The sequence below is a fragment of the Arachis stenosperma genome, chromosome 4, assembly GCF_014773155.1.
Source record: "Arachis stenosperma cultivar V10309 chromosome 4, arast.V10309.gnm1.PFL2, whole genome shotgun sequence".
Lineage (NCBI taxonomy): Eukaryota > Viridiplantae > Streptophyta > Magnoliopsida > Fabales > Fabaceae > Arachis > Arachis stenosperma.
Window position 1 is genome coordinate 139,023,778 of NC_080380.1, and position 24,059 is coordinate 139,047,836.

General features: G+C 31.2%; 3 protein-coding genes and 1 pseudogene across 3 annotated transcripts; 1 reads left to right on the forward strand and 3 right to left on the reverse strand.

The window, feature by feature from the left end:
- Positions 1–201: 201 nt before the first annotated feature.
- Positions 202–1,925, reverse strand: LOC130976043 (probable receptor-like protein kinase At5g24010). Its single transcript, XM_057900782.1, has one exon. The coding sequence runs from the start codon at positions 1,910–1,912 to the stop codon at positions 449–451; it is 1,464 nt and encodes a 487-aa protein (XP_057756765.1). The 5' UTR covers positions 1,913–1,925; the 3' UTR covers positions 202–448.
- Positions 1,926–2,371: 446 nt separating this feature from the next.
- LOC130975685 (F-box protein SKIP1-like) lies at positions 2,372–5,356 on the reverse strand (annotated as a pseudogene).
- Positions 5,357–5,436: 80 nt separating this feature from the next.
- On the reverse strand, positions 5,437–10,262 carry LOC130975686 (uncharacterized). Its single transcript, XM_057900437.1, has 4 exons — positions 9,910–10,262; positions 8,705–9,083; positions 5,781–6,320; positions 5,437–5,538 (listed from the first exon to the last, which is right to left on the reverse strand). Exons 1-4 carry the CDS (start codon positions 10,260–10,262, stop codon positions 5,437–5,439), a joined length of 1,374 nt encoding a protein of 457 aa, XP_057756420.1.
- A 5,135-nt stretch (positions 10,263–15,397) lies between these two features.
- LOC130972971 (U-box domain-containing protein 15) lies at positions 15,398–23,024 on the forward strand. Its single transcript, XM_057897327.1, has 6 exons — positions 15,398–15,512; positions 16,713–16,758; positions 19,903–20,290; positions 20,419–20,535; positions 20,817–21,242; positions 21,972–23,024. Exons 3-6 carry the CDS (start codon positions 19,988–19,990, stop codon positions 23,022–23,024), a joined length of 1,899 nt encoding a protein of 632 aa, XP_057753310.1. The 5' UTR covers positions 15,398–15,512; positions 16,713–16,758; positions 19,903–19,987.
- The last annotated feature ends 1,035 nt before the right edge of the window (positions 23,025–24,059 follow it).

Below are 24,059 nucleotides of genomic sequence, written 5' to 3' on the forward strand. Positions count from 1 at the left end.
CATTACTCATTTAAAAATATGATAATGACAGTCATTTTTATTTTTTAAGGGGGAAATAAAAGGAATATAAAACTCAGCCATAGATCGTTTCAATGCTTCATAAGGTGGTCTCTGTCAATTTTTCTATTGGTTTGAGGGGCTAAGTTACCCGATGATGTTTTAAAAGTTATGATCTAAAGTGATTTTGATACAAGAATACAATACAGAACAAAATTAATAATGATATTAAATAAATAGTCATAAGGTATGCTGATATAAACAAGTAGAGACTTTGATACAACAAAACAAACACTCCTTAATAGGATTCTCTTCCACATAATTATTCATCCGCAAGTTTATGTTGGTCACTTTCAAACTCTAAAATTCAATGTTTCTTCTCCTATGTATCCACATAAATTTACACACAACTTATTTACTTGATATCTAAATAAATATCACAAACTTTTCTTTAAATATTGCCAACCTTGACATGATCATCACCATCTGATGAATTCACAGGCAACCTTGACCATGATAAAGATTTCCTTGACTCAATCATCTTCCTTCTTATCACTATTGATAGGCTCAAAACAATGCACACAGCAGCTGCCAAAGTAAGCAACAAACCTGAATAATTTCCCTTTGACCAGCTTTTCAGAACAATAGTAGCACAATCCTCTCCATCAAAACTACCATGAGAGTTATTAATCTTCATAACCTCAACACCATTCAAGATACCATCAACAGCATGGGGAATGCTATTCTTTGAAGGACCTATACCAACACTCAAATCCCCACCTACATTGCCATCTCCATAATCAACCACAAAATCAGCATAAAACGGTGAAGCCAATGATCTTGTAATGTAAGACAGATCCAAATCTTCATAAGCCAAATAATCATTGACAAAAACATTGAAATAGAGCATATTAAGTGAAATGCTAGCAATATCACAGAAATGCAACCGAATCAAGTACTTATACCCTCCAAGAATAGGAAACGCCCAAGTAATGTTCACATTGGTAACAGAATCATTCTCGCTTCTGATCAACCTAGCACTATTATACACATTATCAGGTGCAACCTCACGGCTAGCACCTCCATCATGATACTTGATCCTCCCACCAAAAACAAGCCTTTCAGACCCAAAGCTTGATCTCAATAACCCATCATCAGGAACCCAAGTTCTCCACAATGAATCATTAAAAGGTGTAACTTTGGGACCCCCGACATTGACCCTATGCACAACTTCAAGGGCTTGTTTGTTCAACCCATCAAAATTCACCAAATTCCCTGAACTACCGATAAACTGTGCTGTTTCAGGGACAAGGTCGTTGGGTGCAGAAATCACCTCAATTGCGTTCACAAACGCCAATTTAGAGTCTCTATTAGGCACAAAAACTATCACGATCTTCTCATCTTCTACGGGGACAAGAAATTCCAAAACCTTAGGGTTTTGCCCTGTGCAATTCAAACGGGTGAAGTTGGTCAATATGACGTAGTCATCAACCAAGACTCGAAATTGAGCTCGACCCAGATCGAGTTGGGGTGATTTGAAGGCGTGGAAGTGGAAACGAACGATGTGAGGTCCTTTGTCTTTGAGGGAGAAAGTGTAGCTAGCCGGACTAGTGAAAACCCTAGCGGTGTGGTAGATTGGGGAAAGGCCAGGGAAGGGGTTGTCGTTTCGGAGTGAAATGGCCGCACGGAGTGAAGGGGAGTGGAAGGGAGAGTTGGGTGTTCGGGCGAGGTCGCCGGAGAAGAGGCGGTGGTCGGCGGAGAGGGAAGAAGTGGCAGCAGTGGTGAGTGAGGCAGTGGAACCACAATCGAGGAGGTAGTTGTCAAGAGGGGAAAAGGGATGGGAGAGGGAAAGGGTGGAGAAGGAAAAGAGAAGGAAGAAGAAGAATAACAGGGTGGCGCGATGGATGAAGAACATGGTTGAGACTTGACAAGGTGAAGAAGAATGAAGGAAGAAGAGAGTGCTTTTGTTGGACGAAGAGCGAGTGGAGATGGGCCCACACGGCCACACGGTGTTCACAGCTTGGGTGACTGGCACACTACCAACTGCCAGCGCGGATCCACTTAAACTCAGTGTTTCTCAACGAATTTTGAATTTTTAAAAAATAGAATCATAAATAATTAGCATCAGTTTGACAGTTTCACGAAATTAATAGCTTCATCGTCGTGGAGCTATTTTTCTTCCTCTTCTTGTCTTTTATTTTGATAATTCCTTTTAGGTTTAATTACTCTGTTGGTTTCTAGAGTTTTGTAAATTTTTCAATTAGGTTTTTATATTTTTTTTCTTTTAATTGAATTTCTGTACCTAATTTTTTTTCAATTAGGTCTCTACTGACAGAAAACATTACAAAAACGTTAAAAATGTGTAATTTGACCATTATGACCCTCGCTTAAAGAAATCTAAGAACTCAAGGTTTGAACACCTTTCACATATCAAACTAAGGCCTTTAGCTTATAATTTAGAGAACCTAATCTCCAGAGACTCTAGATGAGGCATAGAATTCGCAATGGCGACAGCTTCTGATTCTCCATCTTGTGGACAAGCATTTAGATACTCATTCGGAACGATCCCAATGTGGTGAGAGGGATCAAGCCAATTCATGAGATTCCTCTTGAGAACCTTAAGATTGGGGCAATTTTTTCCAACCAATGCCAATAAAACATGGGATATTTCATAACAGTAGCTGACATCAAGCTCCCTAAACTTTGGACACCTCAAAGCTATTCTAGAGATAGAGTCATCAGTAACATGAGGACAGCTCCTGATCGACAACACCTCAAGATTTGGGCAACTGAAACGCAGTTCAATCATATTCAAAGCAGGCAAGCAGCAAGAACCAAGGTAAGGCTTCACATGTTGAACTAGAAACTTGAAACCACCATATAAGAAACTATTGAAAATAGTAAATTATAGCATGCCCAATTTCAAGTTTTCAACAATCAAATCATAAATCCACACAGAACAATTAAAAGCACAAAAATTTGAACCTCCAAATACAAAATAACGAGAAAGAGAAAAAGGGGGTGGAAAACAGAAGTATGCATACGGTTACCATTATCCATGACTCTCCAAACGAAAAAACAATTGAAGGAAATGGGAATCCAAATTGAGAGGCAAGTTCGCACCTTTCGGCGACCAAAGCGAGAGAGCGATCGGAGCAGTGACGAACGCGGATCTCGGTGAGAGATCTATGGCTCCATCAGACGATGGAAGAAAGCATGGAATCGATCTTACGCTCGAAATCATGGGCCCACCAGGTGGGAAGCTCGGGGGGAGGGTCGAATTGGGGGTCGAGGTTGAAGATGGTGTGAAGAGAAGGGTCCTTGAAGGCGCGGAGCCATGACTTGCAGACAAGCATGGTGCCTCGCCATCGGTCCTGGATGGTGAGTCGGGAGAAGATGTTGGTGAGGCACTCGTGAGTCAACTCGGCCCAGTCTGGTCCTCCTGACTCGCTGCTTTGTTCTTCTGCAGTGAATGTGAACGGGTTTCTTCTCTAAGTTTGAAAGAAGAGAGAGAACGAACAATTGCTAAGTGTGGGAGGATAAAATGGTAAATGTGAGTGAAAGAGAATTAGGGATTTCACAGAAAGTTATAGAATCTTTAAATTAGGAACGGAATATTCCGTTAAATTTAACTGTTTGGTCACAGTAGGGACCTAATTGAAAAAAAAAATAGGTGTAGGGATCCAATTAAAAAGAAAAAAAAATATACAGACCTAATTGAAAAATTCGCGAAACTATAGGGACCAACAAAGTAATTAAACCTTCTTTTTATTAGTGTTAGATATATTTTTTTTGTTTTATGTTTTGAAATTTTTTTTTATGTTTTGAATGTTTTTTATTTTGAATTTTAAATGATTTTTTAAATAATATTAAAAGTTTCTTACATAATTTTTTGATGTTTTTTTTTATATTTTTTAGATATTTTATTTTTTTAAGTTTTAAAATTCTTAAAATCTACAAAGGAGAGTGATCAATATTGGTTGGAGGTGGCGCAATGGTGTGACTGGAGTGGGAGAGGAAGGGGAGGGTGAAGTGTGAACGTCCTTGAGTAGTATTGGAAGGAAAGAGTGATGTGGTTTTGTTTTTTTTTTTAATTTAATGCGAGTAATAATAAAAAGTAGGTTTAATTATTCTGTTAGTTTTTATAGTTTCACAAAATTTTTAATTAGGTCTTTATATTTTTTTAATTAGGTATTTGTATCAATTTTTTTTCAATTAGGTCTCCCTTGACAGTAATTGGTTTAATTTTATATGGACCCAACTAAAAAATATTTGGTGCAAGAATCCAAATAACAGAAAAAAAAGTGTAAGGACCCAATAAAAAAAAATAATGTAAGAATTCAATTAAAAAAAAAGTATAATGACTTAATTAAAAATTTTACAAAACTATTAGGACCACGTAATAATTAAGCGTAAAAAGTAAAAATAGGATTAAATTTGAGTAAAGTTGTTGGATATTTTTTTATGTTATTAGATTTTTTTTCTATTGCCGTCTACATTATAATTGATAGAATTGGTTGATATTCTTGTTAGTTATTTAACAAAATTATTCACCAATTTTTTTTTTCTATTTCTCTCTTTTTTATTTAAATTTAGGGGCCAAGATTAGTTTGTGGAATAAAAATTTCTTAATTAAGAAAATTGTAAGAATATCACTAGACAAATGAAAATACGAATACAAATTTTTTATATAATTTGACTGATTTATAAAAACGATATTTGTACACTAAAATTAGATGTGTTATTTAGTTTATTTTAATATGTATTTTATATTTTAATATATTTTTTATATTAGTAACTATTTTTAGTGATTAATTTTAATAAAAAATTTTATTTATAAACTAAAATTAGCTGCAAAAAAAATTCTATTTATAAACTAAAATTAGTTGCAAAAATCAAGTAATAAATATATGTATTATTTAACTCATTTTTAATATATATTTTATATTCTAATATATATTTTATACTAATAATTAATTTTGGTGACTGATTTTAATGTGCACTAATATATATATATATATATATATATATATATATATATATATAATATATATCTATATATATAATATATAATTATTTTTTGATAAAAAAAATTTAGTTTGATAAAATATTAATGCCCCTCGTGTATAAACGTGTTAATTTTTCACCTACAAAATTCATCTACGAATAATTATACCAAATAGTTTCATTTCCAACAAAAATATCAATATTTTTTCGTATAAAAAAAAATTAGCCACTTATTTGAATCATAAAAGTTACATTTTTTTAAATATTCTTTACTGTGGTATACAACCTTTTTCTTTTTTGGGAGTGCTATGCTACACGCTAACACAATGCTACCAAATTTTCCAAATAACATTTGAACATGATGAGGTATGAAATGAAGTAAAGTGAGTACGTGATTGAGACATGAATATAACTATTTACACATGTCCGAATCTACAATTCAAGAACTTCATCTTCTCTACATTCCTTTACATCAATTACAAGAGTTCCTTCCTCCTTTCTTGGTCGAACCCTGCAACAGTTTCTTCTTGGAGCCTGCAAAGTACAATGAAATGGAACCAAAACAATCCTATAATGTAATTATTTCTGTTTCGAAAACTATGTGCAACTGTGCATGATCGATAAATATTAAGAGTGCATTTAGTCTATATTTTTGTCTGATTTTTAACATTTTGTGAAAAAAATATTTTTCTATTTTAATTCATTGTTTTCTTTTTTTATAAATTAAAAAAAAAACTAAATTCATCCATGAAAAAAAAAGTCATGAAGTGACATACCTTCTCCCACATATGCGGGTCAGGTTTCTTGTGGACTTCTATTTTTCTGACCTGGGTAGGACCCGGAATTTTCCACCTACAATCCGGGTTCGGATCGACTCGAACATAGTCGCTTATCGTTTCATCAGCGAAGCCATCATAGGTGACATTAGAAAAGTAAAAAACAAAAGGCTTCTGGCAAACATTACGATTAGAAGGACGCGTGCTGAATGAAAATGCATTGTGATCGGATTTGCGATTCCAATTTGAGAAGGTTGTCGCCGGCAACTCTACATCCCGGGGCAAGAAGATGCCCCGGAATATTTGAACCGCATACCCCCAAGACACGGATATGGTCCAAACCCGGGTTTTGTCGTAGCAAATGGATTGTTGCATAAGGCCATAAGGGTCAAGTTTCATTGGGCCCTTGAGCCTCTGCAGGGCCTGGACTCTTGTCATGTTTGGGAATATGGGCTCCACTAGGTCCAGGTGATGAAGAGATATTAGTGGTGTAACTGGATGGGCTGCTAGGAGCCCAAATAGATTTCCTTTTAAATCGAACTGCACAAAAATAACATAGAAAATGTAAATGCAAGCCAATCCCATAAAAAAAAAACCTATAAATGTAAGCTCAGTAGCTAAACTCAATTAACCAACAAGGATATTACCAAAAAAAAAAAAAAACCAACAAGAAGCATGAAATTGTTTGGTTTTTTTTAGTTAATTAATCTTAGGATTTTAATAACCTAATTGTTGGATTATACACCGATTTGCCAATGAACTTGAGCTCAAGTGGCACAAATTTCTCTCTCTTACTAAGAGGTCTCAAATTCAAACTTCATCTAGTGTAAACTTGACCAAAAGAAGGGGATATCGTGTGTGTGAGTGTGGTGTGTGTGAGTGTGGGTTGTTCAATCTATCGACCAAAAAAAAAAATACACCGATTTTATTCTTGATTTTTTTTACTTTTGAAAATGAATTGAGATTCATTTCTTGTGTTGGTATGAAATAACGTATATATTAAAAATTAGTGATTAAATTAATTATTAACGTAAAAAAAATATTAAAATATATATAATATAAAATATATATTAAAAATAAATAAATGAATGCATGTATTTTTTTTCCCCATAAAATCAAGAACATTGGCCTCGTCAGAAATGAACTTGCGTAGGCCAACTCATCAAGCTGAATATTTTGACTTTAACAGACTTAAATTCTTGATATTCAATATTCGGTCCATGCTATCTTATAAAGAGTGCCAAAATTTAGTAACAGGTGTTGCAACTTCTATATTCATGTCATAAAACAAACAAATCAAGTGACCTACAAATGTAGAACATAGAGCAATGTAGCAGGTGATATCATTTATCATTTTTAATATTTATCTTGAATATACAAATATGATGACATGAGTAGTGGGGTTAATTCAACGAATACTTAGACACCTCACATCACCTCAGTATAATAAAATGCCACGTGTGACACACGTGGAAGCTGGTCAAGATTTATTAGATAACCCTAAACATTCATTCATCATGTTGAAAACAATTTGTTTTCTTTCTTCAGAAGTGGAAAGCAAAAGAAAAAGAAAAAACAAGTTGGTGTAGAAGCCAACAACTTTTCAGAATTGGCTTTTTATGTTTTCATGTTATGTATGTAGGTCGTGACATTTATCAAATGATGGTCTTGGTTTGGTAATGATAAGAGAGAGCCAATAAAGAGGGTAACAAACTTTAGGATTTTCATTTTCCAAGAACGCTTTAAAGTGACAAAAATAAATAATGTCCAATAGTGGCACTAGATCTTTACTCCAAGTCTCCAAAATATAAATTTTGAAAGGTTTTTAGTTAGACAAACTTTGGCCTTACTTAGTTTCAATAAAAAAATAATTCACTTGGATAAATTAAGATAGTTCATAGGAACAAATCAATGAGACGGAGCAGACCACCTTCTATTTTGTCTTATAAGTACTATTTTAAAAGTGCTTAATCCCCACTTCAATCATATATTTGACCAAATAAAGTCAAGAACCAAAGCTTCACTACTTAACTAACACTAACATTTCAAATATAGAAAAAGAAGTTTTTAGTTTTCATTATATATTAAAGAAACGATCATTCATGTTGGATAAAATATTGCTTCAAAGTAAGTAACCTAAAATACAATGCTTTCAAGTCTTTAAATATTACTAAATAAAATATATAAACCTAATTAAGATATATACTTCTCATGGATCAATAATTATGCGATCCCACCTTTTCTTTTGTCTTTTTTTATTTTTAAAAAGGTGGTGATCATTCCCAATTCAATTAATCATATGTTACCAAGGTCAAGCACTAAAGATCCCACTTAACTAATGCTAATTATTACCAAAAATCAAAATCAACTTGTTTTTCTTCTAAATATTTAATTTATTCCTCTCTAAGTCCCTTTTCCCTTTTTCCTATATTTCCTATATATAAATTATATAGCATTAGGATGAAGATGCATCTTTTTAATTTTTTTTCTCAATTAATATGAATAATTATAATTTTTTATTATGCAATATATTCTCTTATATACATATTTTTATTATAATAAAAAACTACACTTGACAACATTAATTGAAAAAAATCTAATTTTTTTACTAGAATCAAAATTCACACATTCACTAGATATTTATTTTATTATTTTATATTTACAACCAGAGATACATTATTTTATATAAGAATTTTACATAAGAATTTATTTAATTAGTTTGCTTTCTGATGAATCATATTTAAAAAAATTATTTTTTATTTAATTCTCACTATATTTACATCATATTCCATGAACCAACATCCAATCACTATTTCTCCACTTTAACAAACAACCAAGCTAATAAATAAATTAATTAATTAAATAGAAAATTTCAAGGGAGTGGTAATTAATTAATTAATTAATTAATTAAGTTGATGACAAACCTGATGAAATCCATTCTCCTTAGTAAGTGGAACACCAAGCTCAGCCATACAAGCTTGAATCCTATCATCTGAACCAAACAATGAAGGGTACCTCTGAATGCACCTATCTTGAATCTTCTCCAATGCCAGTGCCAAAGAGTAACTAATTGCAAACCCACCTCCTCCAAATGCCATGTTATATGAGAAATAAATGTTCTGCATGTGACTCTCTGAACTTGACCCTATGTAATAGAATTCATTATGATCATATTTTTGTAGCACCTTAACCAAATTCTCTGTCACAAACACTGTGTCATCATCCCCCATCACAAACCACCTCACATTCTTCATCTTTAGCCTCACTGTCTCAGATACTATCCGTGATAAACGAATCCCTGACCTATATTATTCATATCATTTATAGGTACATTAACAAAATTATGTTTATAATTAATCATTTTTCTTATTCATTAATTATTAGCCAATACGTGAACAAAATTAATTTACTGAACTATTCATGTACTAATTCAAATTCATCATGTCATCGGTCTAGAATTGAGTGTAATTGGTAAGCAAGAAAAACAGGACACGCATTTCAAATGTCTCGGTGTTTCAAGTATTTTAATAATTGTAATCATTAATCTCAATTATAAACGATTGAAATTAGAGTTTATCTATTTTATGTTTTAAGGATTCATATTAATATTATTAATTAAAATTTTTTATTAAAAATATAAAAAATTTAAATTTTTAATATATTGTTTTATTTTTATTAAAACTTTTCACTATTAATAAATTTATCATGTGTTCTAAAAGAATACATATTAGCTAAATTCTTAAAATTAAGACTAAAATACTAAAATGCCTAAAATATTTTTTATATTATATAAAAAATAAAATATTTTTTATTAATATTTATTTTTTTTAAAATTATTCATAATGTTTAATTTTATTCAATTTTATTTATAATATTTTTTATTTATGTCAAAATCATCATTGGACATTTTTAATTTTATGTTTGACGTTTTAGATAAAGTTAATATTTAAGAGTAATTCTGTTGCAAATCAAAAATGTTAGAGATAAAATCAAACAATATTAAATATTAAAAATATTTTTAAAAATTCACAAATATTAGGGAAAAAAAAAACTTTATCGGAGATAGAGTAAGACATATGATATATAGTTGAAGTTGATTGAATGGAGAAATTAAATTTTGTGAGATGACCTGTGTCCATTGGGGTGGTTGTATTTGAACTTGGAAGTGTCACTAGAAACCCTCAATGTTGGAAGCAATGATTCTTCACCATGTTCAATTTGAACCTTTTGGTCAAGCCACACATTACCCCTAGTCACATTAGGCCTCCACCATAGTTTAATGTACTGTTTCCTATGGTTCCAGAAATTTGATGTGGCTCCTATGCCAAACACTATGTGGGATAAGTTGGTTCTACTTTTGTGATCATCAAGAACAATGGGTTGATGGTGGTGGTGTTGTTTTGTTGGGATGGTGATTTGTTGAAGAGATAGTAGTAATGGTGGTGGTGCTGATGATGGTGGGTCGGATATTTGAATCGTCATTGATGTGGGGTGATGAGAACATTGATTATTGTATGATGAATGGGTTAGGATTGTGAGGGAGGAGATGGAGATTATGAGGAAGAAGAAAGCCATTAGCTTTGTGATGGTCCATGACGATGTTTGAAGGAATATTTCTGATGTTGAATCTTTTGGACTTATTTTCATGGTGGTGTTGTTGGATTTCTGTGAAAGAATTAAGAAGAAGAAGAAGGGGAAATCAGAGGTGGCAATAACAGAGTGAGAGAGAGAAGGGTATGAACAATCTGAGAGGAAGATTTAATAAATAAAGGGGAGTTCACAAATCACAATTCACAATTTAATTTATTATTAATAATTTTTTTATATACCGAAAATGTTCGTTCTTAAGTATTTATTTTGAATAAAAAAAAATGGAAATAGAGCATGACTGAGTTAGTGAAACTAGACTAATTATTCAACATATGACTCGCTGACATATATGGGAGAGACCGAGTTCAATTATTCAACATTATTTATGTTTAAAATTAGCCTTTTTTTGTCTATATAATTAATTTTAGTTATGAGGCCAAAATTAACTTATTACTCACATTTATTATATTGAGGGATATGTTGTGTGTCGTCAAAATTTACCATCAAAAGTAAGATAAACTCGTGTATCCATGCCTTACTTTTGGAGTTTGGAGTACACTTTCTTTTTCTGTTATGTTTTCATATTTGTGAATAAGTATTTCGGACTCGGTTGAGTTATGGACTAATTCTTTACTCAAAACTCAAAAGTAGTTAAAGTCATAATTCTTAAAGATGGAGTCCAACTTCTAGAAGATTTAATTATATTGTTTACCACTATTCTAAATGTTGAAATTAAGGTTTTTTTTTTTCTAAATTTTATAAATAATAAGATGAAGAAGAAGAAGGAAAAAAAAAAAGGGACTATTTTTGCCTATTTGTTGTGATTGTCGACTGAAATCTAGATTTAATTTAATTAGATTTTCTTTGTTTAATATAATATATCATGGATTTAATTCATCATAATGATTATAAGGCGTTCAATTTATCATCTGATAAGAGCGGAATAAATTTAACTTTTTAAAAAACGAAATTTTCAATAAACGACCCAAACACAACTCAATTTTAACTATTATTAGAAAATATTTTTCTTAAAGCTTGCGCCAATATATTTTCGTGTTATTTTAATACCTTTTTCTTAAAATTTAGCTAGTAAAGTCTTCTGTTCTTCTGGCTACTAAAACATTGACAATAGGAGCAACAGTTTTATTTTAAAATTTATTTGGGTATAAGCATGAATATAGAGTTTGTAATGATTCTGTCTAGGTTATCTCTATCAAGCGGTGTGGCAAGATTCGTTTAATTTGGTGCAAGGTGGCATCTGCATATGGATAAACACCACCATCCCTAAAACCTCATCAACTACAAAATAAATCATAGCTTTAAGGGTATTTGGTTAAATAAATTATAAAGAAAATAAATAAAGAATATCATTATAATTAATCTTTTATCTTTTAATCTCGGTTTATTCATATACATTTTATTAAAAATATTAGATGTGTAATGACACTTTTATATATATAGATGAACAATTTTAGAAAGAGAGTGTTAATAAAATATTTCTTTTTTCATTGTTTTATAATCTCAAAGTGTTAAATTATAAATTTATATATATATTTTTATAAGTTATAACTATTTAGATCTAAAGAGTATATATAATATGATACATGAAATAAATTAAAGTAGTTAGGGAAATTAAATCCATTTTTGGCTAAAGAAAATAATTAATACGTCTATTAAATACCAGAAATAACATCTGCATCATTTCTTTTTTATACTTTTTTTTTATGATATAAAAGATCATTTTTTTAATCTCATATCACTTTTTATCAATTATATTTAATAATAAAAATAAAAAAGTATATAAAAAAGAGCATATAGATGATAAATATTTTTAGAGTATCATTTTTTATATTTTTAAGAAGTAAATTGATTTAGACTTAAAATATGTATTTAAGTTGATTGATGAAATGAAATTGATATTATTTTAGAGATACCATATCATTTTAGTATAGAAAAACTAATAAATTTTTGTCATTAGTATAATTATATTAATAAAATAATTTAAAATAATATAAAATTTTAATTGAATTAAACTAAATATTAAAAAGATAAATTTTATTTTTAATTTTAAATTATTATTTATGACAAATAATTTCATAAATATTTATGTATTATTTTTTAAAATTTAAAATAAAATTAAAAGTAGAATTAATGTTAGAAATTATCAAAGAGAAAATATAAGGAACAAGCACTTTTATTAAAATTTGACAAATATTTAAGCATCAAAAGAAAAGTGAATAATTTTATATTATTAGATTAAATTTCACACGATTAAAAATACCAATAATAACTAATCGATTATTACAAATAACAAAATTTGGTACTTCCTGATACTCTTCTGATCTATATACCTGCTACTCGGATACAAAAACAAATGACAATAATAACGTAACTTTTAGTCATCATTAATTTCGGACATTTTTACCCTTTTTTTTTGTATTCTGCATGCATGAATCTGCAGTTTTATTTAATTTACACACATCTTCTTCATTGACTAGTTTATACATGATTCCAAACTATAAAGCCAACAAAGGAGTTATTGTCAATTACTCTACTGCTGTCTACTAGTAAGTGTTTTTATTTATTTTCAGGTTCAGCTCTCCATTAAATACGTGAGCCAATTCGTGAAGCAAGAAAAGTGCCACTAACTCAATTAATACTATATAAGATTATACACTACTGCAGCCTCCAAGGATTCTTATACAAGCAAATGTTATTTAATTACCATTTAATGCATAATCTTTTTAATTAACCAACCGCTATATGATGCTTCTTGATTGAGTGTACTTTCATTAGTTCATAACACAGCTTTGATTTTTTGCCTTATTTAAATATCTGATTGAATGCCAATGGAAATTAGCAACTTTCATAATTACTGTACGTTAGAATATGGAGCGTATCAGCAGAAGCGCAAAATTTATATAATTAATAGTTTAATACAAAAGAAATATCAAATATTTTATTAAAAAATATGGCATAACAAATTTATAAAATTAAATAATTATTTTATCATAATTAAATTTCTAACTAAATATAAAATGATAATTTATGATATTTTATTTAAAATCAAGTCCTAGTTACACCCAAAACCAACCCACTTATTTATAATATTTTTTGGAAGTAATAAGATACTATTAACCATGCAATTCTTAATTCTTCTATAATTATTTTTTTTTTTTACAACTAATATACTAGTTAGATAATACAAATTGTATAATACAAAAGGAAGAGGACCGGGTTGGGATATGATTTTGTTGTTTGGATTTGGTTCTAGTTTGGGTTGTCCTGTTCTGGTTCCGGGCTGGATTGTTGGCCCGGATCCCTATCCAAAAAAAAAAGATAATACAAATTGTATAATATTGACTATGAGTATTAGTCAAACATTTCATTCATATCACAATATATATGGCATGTGCGACTAGACATTAGTAATTTGGTTCTATGATTATTCTAAAATATAAATTTAAATTGATTTTGACTTCTTCACACTATAAACGGGCACATTATAGATAACTTTATTTTCATGACCAATAAGTCATTAACGGTTAAATCATCGTTATATGTAAAAAGATGTGAGTTCAAAGAGAGTACAGTAGCAGAAAACTTCACGAACCTGAAGAATGTGACCAGATCATTTAAAATAATGTGCTCTTAGTCTCTAAAAACTTTGTTTTCTAGACAAATCCTCATAAACAAGTCACAGGCTCCATATATATATATATATATATATATATATATATATAAAATTAGTTCTAACTACCTAGTGTGCGTTACTTGGACAATTTATGTATTGACTTAATTTTTTTTACAGTATATCCGATTTCTGGCCTAGTGTTAGTCAAATAGAATAACCTTTTTATCAATTTCCGATATTCTGAGTTTGACTGCAATATAGTTCCTGTGTCCTTTGACAATTTTACAATGTAGTCCATGGTAGTTGATACTTTTTTGGCATTTAACAGACCATAATCTATCACTAGATAGAGACAATATTTTCGTTGGCAAACCGTTATCCCCCTCTTACTTCGAGCTACTTCCAACCCAAAAAAAAAAACACAATTCACCAATATCCTTGATTTGGAATAGGTGATGCAAACGCTACTTGATAGCACTAATTTCATCCAAATCATTCCCTGCCAAAATTAGATCATCGACATAAACTAGAATCACTATGAACCCAGCTCCTTTCTGTTTAGTGAACAAATTATAGTCATTTCATGATTGTTGATACTCAGCCTTAATAAGGACCGAAGACAATTTGGTGTTTCACTGTCTACTGACTTGTTTCAAGTCATATTGTGATCTGTTGAGTTTGCAAACCAAATTAGGTGTGGGAAGAGTTAATCTGGTGGCGGCCTCATGTAGACTTCTTCATAGAGATCTCCATGCAAGAATGCCATGTTGACATCTAGTTGATGTACCAACCACCCTTGTGCAGTGACAACGGATAGTAAGATTAGAAGAGTGCTCATCTTGACAACTGGGCCGAAGGTTTTAAAATAATCCACTCCAGCAGTTTGAGTGAATTCTTGAGCAACTAGTTTGGCTTTGCGTCTATCTATACTCCCATCAGGATTCAATTTGAGTTCGAACACCCATTTACATCCACCGATCTCTTTCCATTGGGCAGTGTGGTAAGTGACCAAGTTTGATTTTTCTGTAAGGCAGCCAGCCCCATATTAATTGCATCCTGCCAATTCTTGTTATTGATAGCCTCAGCATAAGATCTAGGTTCTATGTGTTTAGGCTGTAATGTGAGAGTGATAGACGACTCAGACAAATGAATGGTAGGGAGTTGACTGGGTATTTAGGACTTAAAAAACAAAATGGTTGAATTTTCAAAATAATATTGTGTCAATTGTTGAAAATTATCAATTGTATCAGTAAAGTTTGATTCAAAGAAGTTATGTGAAAAATTCAAGTCATTGTTGTGCAACTCATATGAGATAGTCATGCATTGAAAGTCCTCTAAGTATGCAGGTTTCCTCTTTTCCCTTAATGATCTTCTAATATCTTTTAATATAAGGTTGTGATGTGTGTGCATTATTGTTGTTGTGACATGATGCAGGTGATGATGCAGATGCATGTTTATTGGGTATATCATGCAGTGTAGGTGCAATATTGGTGTTAAAATTTGATTAGGTGAATGATGATTCATCGGGTATATTACTAGTAGTGTAGAAAGGATCATCAAATATAATGAGTTTATGCATATGAGATGGTTGAGTGATGTCTGTGGCAGTGTTTAATTTGGCATTATGCATAGAATCTTGTAATACAAATGGTAGAACATTTTCATAAAAAAAAAAATACATTTTTAGATAAGAAGATGTCGCTATTACTCAAATAATACAAGATATACTCCTTTGCACTCTTTAACACCTAAATGCACACATTTTCTAGCTCATTTATCCAATTTGGTTCTGTAATTCACTAAAGTAGAAGCATACACTAAGCAACCAAACTCCTTTAAGTAGCTGATATCAGGTAATTTTTCTTTCAAGCATTTATAGGGCGAGGCATCTTGCAACAATTTGTTAGGAATTATGTTAATAATATGCACTGAATATGCAACTGCATAGTTCCAAAATCTCTTAGGCATGTTGGAGTGAAACATCAATGCCTTAATAATTTTTAGTATGTGTTGATGTTTCCTTTCAACAATGTCATTTTGTTGAGGAGTCTCAACACATGTTGTTTGATGAATAATTGCTTTTGATGCATAAAAAGTTGGCAATTATTCAGGTTCATTATCACTTCTGACCTTTTTAACCCTTGTTTTAAATTGATTTTCAGTTAAATTCACAAAATTCCTAACAAGTTCAGTAGCCTTACTCTTATTTTTCATAAAATATACTCAAATAAATCTAGTGTAATCATCAACTATGGTTAAAAAATACCAAAAACCAGATATGGATGCAACATTGATAGGACCCTATAATCTATATATAAACAATATCAAATTTATTTGTGCTATTTGTAGTGCTTGATACAAAAGGAATTCTTTTCTGTTTTACATAGTGACATAAGTCACATGGCTTATTACAACTAAAAATCTTTAGATCAGCATAATTCCTTCTTATTACATTCAATATGTGCATAAGTAAATGTCCTAATCTAAATGCTAGAGTGTAGAATGATCTCTGTGAGTTTGAATAATGTGTGTATGTGTGAATGCTGTGTGCAGTGTTGCTGGAGCATGTTCTAATGACTCAAAAGCATATAAATTCCTCCTTTGTTCAACTACATCAACAATCTTTAATATGTTCTTTTCTTGAATTTCATAGTAATTTTCATTAAAAATCATTTGATAATGTGAATCTACTGTCAACTTTGACACAGATATCAGGTTGAATTTAAAACTGGGGATGAAGAACACATGTGAGAGGTACAAATTGTTAGAAAATCTAATTGTTCCTGCTACTGATGATATGGTGTTTGTGACATCAGACATGTTGATTAGTACTGGTTTAATGTGGTAAAGTTTATAAAATAATTTGTGAGAAAATACAACATGATTAGTTGCACTTGAGTCAATAACCTAAAACTTTGGAGTAAAGGTTGGCAAGGACATTATGTAAGATATACCTGGGTTTGATGGGAGAATGGTGGTGCTAAATCGGTTGACGCCATGCCTTGGCTGTGTGTCTTGTTGGCTAAGGAGTGCAAGCAATGCTTCCTTATAGTCTACAGTGAGATTAAACTTAGACTTACCATCCACTTCCTTCTGGATGTTGTTGCTATTTCATCTTCACTCTCTTTAGCAACTAGATTGAAAGTTGAGGTCTAGTTTGTCTTGAGATGAGGAGGGAATCCATATTTTCTATAGCAGACATCTACCAAGTGGTCACACTCTTGCCACAGTATGTACACTGCTTCTGGCTTCTGTTACTCTTTCCATTGTTACTATGATTACCTTTTCCCCTCTTTCCTCTGCCTCTACTTCTTGCATTGCCAGCCTCAATTCTTGAAGCTCCATTGTCAATTTTTTAACTCATAATGAAGAAACTATTATCAACTAGCTCATTCACATTCAGCTACCTCTCTTGTTGCAGCAAGAAAGAGAAAACATAATCTATTCTTGGCAAAGACTTCATCAACATGATTTATGATCGCACTGTTGAGTATTGATCACTCAATCCTCTCAAGAATCTAACCACTCTTGATTCTTCACTATAGCCTCTCATGATGCTCACAACTCACTTCACAGCTACACTCATCAACACATCTTGAACATGTTAGTATTAGACAATAGTTATCCAATTCTTCCCAAATTGTCTTCAATTTGGTGTAGTAGGATGTCACTGTTAAGTCACCTTGTCTACTTGCAAATGCATCTTCTTCTAATTCAGCTATTCTGTATACATCTTTTTAGTAGTATCTGTCTTTCAACTCTTTCCACAGATTTTTGACTAAGTTAATCCACAAGACACTTTGTGCAATTTCAAAATTTAAGGAGTAAAAGATCAAATACACGATGTATGTGTTGCACCTTTTCCAAGCTTCAGACATCAGTCTTCCCTTGACGGCTTTAGAATTGAACCATCAATGAATCCAATTGTGTTCCTGAACTTTAATGCTCTCCACATAATTCTTTCCCACCTTTGATAGTTGTTTGGTCCTAACACAATTGAAGTTTATGTCGCGCCTAGATGTAAAAAGTATGGATTGTTTCCTAGATCAAAATTTGGATTGGACTAATTTTGATTTGGTTGCATGAGGTTGAGTTGGTTGATCAAACTCACTAATTGTTGAATGTCGATTGTGGATGACACTGGTGGAGTCTCTGACACCATTTTCGTCTCTGATTCAAAAAATTATTCTTCAAATTTTCTTCATGAAATTCACTAATCAGAATACTGTTACCTTGTTCTGATCTTACAAACCAGATAATGCAGCTCTCATCAGACTCTATGGTGTGAGTCTCGATGGAAGAGAATAAAGGAATGAAGAGAGAAGAACGATAGGAATAATGACGATCTAATTCTGAGAATTTGTGATCAAGAACACTAGAGAAATCGATCAAAAAAATTACAAGTAAATGAAAAAAAGATCTAGATCCAGATTTTTTTAAAGTTTTTCGATCCTTTACTTTATTGTTTTCTCTTTTACGTTCACCACACCATGTAAAATGAGGTGAATTTAGAGAGAGTGCAGTAAAAAAAAAACTTCACGAACCTAAAAAATGTGACCAGAACTTTTAAAATAATGTGTTCTTAGTCTTTATAAACTTTATTTTCTTGACAAGTTTTCACAAGCAAATTAACAACTAGTCAGCTAACTCTTATAATTACAATTAATTTTAATTACCTAACTAATACAGTTACAATTACAATTAATTAACTATATTTTGCTATTAGACTTTAGCTTATGTAACACTATAAAATGCAGAATTGGTAATTTGACCAAAAAGTCACTATTACTAAAATAAATTGTTAACCTTAGTGGGAATATTTAAAAGCGATTTATTTTTATTTGATCTTCGACTAGTTATTTTCAAAATTATTTTATCTATTATTTTTATATTCATAAAGTAATGTATTTAGATGTAATTCATACTTAAATATACTGACTTATAATTCATTTAAATGTAGTAAAATTTTAGAATAATTAAATGCTAAAAAATAAATGATGATTAAGATTTATATGAAGAAAAATATGATGTTGTATGATTAGTAAGCGCGCATGAAATAAATAATGCCTGGACGCTGTCTCTAATATAGTATGCTATTTTAAATGCAATTAATGTTAATAATGTAAATATAAAAATTATATAAAATTAGTCTCACATTTAATAAAATAAAAAAAATTAAAATTTTATAAAATAAAAAATCTATTAAATTAAACACTTCAAAATTTTAAATTAGATATAGTATTTTTTTAATTTTTAGTTTTCTCACTTGATTTTTCTGATCCTTTAAAATTTCATGGCAGGAATAACTGAAAAAGTTTACAAAACTAATTCAGTTCACTTAAACTATTCTTTTCTTTCTTGTTATTATATAATGTTTTGTAATCACATAATTAAATATGTATATAGTAGTTAGGCATTAAAATATTATATATATAAAAAAATTCAGGTATTAAATTTAGTTTCATATATTTAAGTATATTTACATGTATTATTAAATATATTTTTTAATATGTATTTTTTAATCTAAATACATTCTATATATATATCTATACGTATGATTAAATGTATTTAGTTTTTTTTTTCATAAATATTATTGGTTAAAAATTTTCATTTTATTAAATTTTATTCTTATTTCTTTTATATATAGACAACTTGTTATTCTTATTTCTTTAATGCAGACACTTGAATATCATGTATAGCGGAAAAATAATGGTATGGATATTTGTTTATCACTAAAACAGTAAAACTCGAAACCAAAATAACAAAATTAATAAATGTCAGTATATAGCAACCCATTTTACATGATTTCGTTTTTTTTTCCCCCCGGGCGATAAGATGAGTTTGATGTCAATCTGTTTTTTCCTCTGTTCTCAACAATATCTACTATTTTCATAATAGAATCTATACGTAGCGACGCGCATGGCGTTGCTATAGCCAAAACTATAGAGAGACAAATAGGGAGGAACCACGAGAAACGTTATCCATGGCAAATGCACACGCATTAGAGGAAGAGGAAGAAGAAGGAGAGGGACACGAAGCGGTGGAGGAAATCCAACGCGTCATTGAATCGGTTGCGCAATTCGGACAGTATAGAAAGACACAGAGAAAAGAATGCCACAATTTGGTGCGGCGGTTCAAACTCATGTTGCCTATCGTAGAAGAGCTACGGGATATTCCGGAGCCCTTCCACGAAAACGGCATCGTTTGGTTGAAGAAACTTAGGGATGCACTCTTGTTTGCCAAGGAACTCTTGAGGTTATGTAGCCAAGGAAGCAAAATTCTCCTTGTAAGGACCTTCTCTTATGACAACATTAAAAAATATAAAATAAAAAAATAAATACGAAATGTTCAAATATAAATTGGATAATGTATATTTGATTGTTTATTTATAATTTGGTTTAATTTGTGTTTAAGGCAATGGAGACGGAGGCATATATGATAAAATTTCAAGGTGTTTATGAGAAATTGAGTCAAGCATTTGAAGATGTGCCTTGTGAGGAATTAGGAATCTCAGATGAAGTCAGAGAACAGGTAGGTCTGTTTTCATTTTTCTCATCTCCAAATTTAATTAATTTGTCGGATGATTACTTACATGAAAATGTCTGAACATAATAGTTGAGATGTATACACGTATTATGTCAAACAGTTTAATAAAATAAATATATATCAAATTATCTGATAATTCTTAACTATCATCTTTATATAATATTTTCATAGTGAATAATCAAGTGTTTCTGAAAATAATTAATGAACATTTTATGAACAACCACCATGATTTGCATAGAAAAATAACTGGGAGTTCTATTATGCAGATTGAGCTGATGCACACTCAGCTGAAGCGGGCGAGGAGGAGGACGGATACGCAGGACATGGAGCTTGCAATGGATATGATGGTGGTGTTATCCGGCGATGAGCAACGGAGCGCCGACAGTGCCATCATTGAGAGGCTAGCAAAGAAATTAGAGCTTCAAAGGGTTGAGGATCTTAAGATAGAAACCTTGGCGATCAAGCAACTGGCTGATGAAAGAAAAGGGCAACAAGTAGATAGCACCAAGAAAATAATTGGCCTCCTTAACAAGTTAAAGAGAATTGCAGGCATGGAAGAAACAAGTGTTCTTGATGATCCTGTCCTGCCTAGGGTGCTTGTGAAGAGCATATCTTTGGTTATTCCTCATGAGTTTCTTTGTCCTATAACCCTTGAAATCATGACAGATCCTGTTATTATTGCAAGTGGACAGGTAATAATAAAAGAAAGTACTTGCTTTTAGTTAGAATTATTTTTATAATTAAATTATTTAATCTTTCTCTAATTTAATAAGAAAAAGTGTTGTATGAATTCTTAATTTTAGCATATTATTAATTTTTCTCTTATAAAGTTAAAATCATAAAAATTTAAAGTTTAAAACAAAGGAAGAAAGAAGAAAGTAAAACAAAATATATTTGGATATGTGGAACTTAGTTCTCTTCTTTAGGTCAAGTAGCCTTAAACTTTAGAATAGAAAAAGAAAAAAAATAATGTATACATCAAATTATGAATTCATATTATGTTGAGTACTTGTATTAAAAATGGGTAAAATGGGAGATAACAATGACCCATAACAATAAAGTATTAGAAAGGGAAGATTGTTAAGATTTTCATTTTATTTAATGGGTTACATACTTAAGGTTATTTAATTAACTTCTTAATATAAATCTGCAACTTTTAATCTTAGACATTGATTAGGTAACCCCTAGATGAAGATTCAGAGTAAAAACTACATTCTTTTGGTTGCTGTAAGTTCATATTCTTTTGTTGAATTCCATTTGACAATTAAGTACAAAACATAATATGGATGTTAATTGTATTAAGTACTAGTTGAAACAATGAAATTTGATGCCTTTTCTACACATATATGATGCTAACAAAACTTTTACTACCTTTTCTTCTTTGTTTGTGTTTTTCTTATCTATATGTTTCTCCACCAAAGACATATGAAAGGGAAAGCATAGTGAAATGGTTTGAATCCAAACATAATACCTGCCCAAAGACAAGGCAAACCCTTGATCACTTGCAATTAGCACCAAATTGTGCCTTAAAGAGCATAATTGAAGAATGGTGTGAAAAAAACCACTTCAAACTACCAAAGAAGTTCAAATCTTCAAGCCAAAACAATGGTCCAATTATCAACATACAAGAAATCCCACCTTTGGTTGAAAGCCTATCATCAATTCATTTAGAAGAACAGAGAAGAGCCGTCGAGAAGATTCGAATGCTGTCGAAAGAAAGCCCCGAGAATCGGATCTTGGTTGCTGAGCATGGAGGAATACCACCATTGATACAAATCTTATCTTATCCGGATTCAAAGATTCAAGAACATGCTGTGACAGCATTGTTGAATCTTTCAATTGATGAGAAGAACAAGAGGCTAATATCAAAAGAAGGTGCTATTCCAGCAATCATAGAAGTTTTGGAGAATGGTAGCATTGTTGCTAAGGAGAATTCAGCAGCATGTTTGTTTAGTCTCTCAATGCTTGATGAGAACAAAGAACTTGTGGGATTGTCAAATGGGATTCCACCATTGGTGAAACTTTTGAGGAATGGAACAGTTAGAGGGAAAAAAGATGCTATTACAGCACTCTTTAATTTGTCCCTTAACCATGCAAATAAAAGCCGGGCGATTAGTGCTGGTATTGTCGCACCTTTGCTTCAGTTGCTTAAGGACACAAAAACGAACATGATTGACGAGGCTCTGTCCATTCTGTTACTGCTCTCCTCGATTTCTGAGGGGAGACAGGAGATTGGACAGCTGTCATTTATCGAGACACTTGTTGAGTTCATTAAGGATGGGACCCCCAAGAACAAGGAGTGTGCTGCTTCTGTGCTCCTGGAGTTGTGTACAAATAACTACTCTTATATACTTGCAGCACTTCAGTATGGAGTTTATGAGCATTTGATTCAGATCAAAGGGAGTGGAACAAATAGAGCACAGAGGAAAGCAAATGCTCTCTTAGATCTTATAAGTAGGAGTGAGCAAATTTAGTTTCATCTTTGCTTTCTCCATTATTGTAGGTTTTTTCCCCTTTAATCATTGTAAAATTGTAAATTAATTAACCAACTATTGCCACCTATTTTGATGTACAAAAATATACTTGTTTGATAGTTAAACTTTTCTCCTAAATTAGTTTAGGAAAATTATATTGTAAATTAAAGAATGATGTGCATATAAGTATATTTGTAAAGTATTATGTTGTTATTCATGAATGATTAGGAAGCTTATGTTATGTCTTAATGTTGTTCTTCTTTCTAGTATACAGTTATATTATTGTTGAGAAAAAATTATATATTGAAGCTATGTTGTATTGTCGTAGAGGTATTTATATAATTATATGTAAGTAAATAATTCAAGACGAATTAATTGTGGGATTTAAAATTACATTATCTTACAGATGCATTCTCTTGTTAATTATCAGAGCTATGTTTTGGCTTCTGCATTCTTCTAGGCAAAGTTTGTTGAGTGTTTGTGGCTAAGGCATTATCTTACACTTTGAATTCTAGCGATACTTGTAACCATGGTATGTAACAAATCATTTGATTCTTTCATGTCAATCAAAGCAAGAACATACTTCCGGAGGATTTCATGTCGATTAACACTCAAAGGATCGGTCTATTCGCTTGGTACATGCAAGATTTGTGGTTTCTTGTTCGGCAAGTCTCATTAGCTTTGTTGATTTTGTACAGAAGTTAACCTTGGCCTAATTGCAAGAGAAATGTCAAGGTAAGTTGATGGAGTCAAAAGATACAAGAATGAAGACAACCTCGGAAGCTCTTAGAAATATGAAGATTCACAAACTACAAGGATGGAAAATGAATTTTGTAGTGAAGATAAGTGAACTCAAGAAAACTGTTAAAAAGATTCATTTATACTTCTACCATGACCACATTTCTTTATTCCATTGCCTTAACATTCATATTTGTGTTTCTAGGGATCCTTGTCTTTGTGAAAAATTTAGTGTTTTTTGACTGAAATCATCTTTTTAAAATAAAAAAATCTGTCTATCTTAATTTTGTTCGTGCA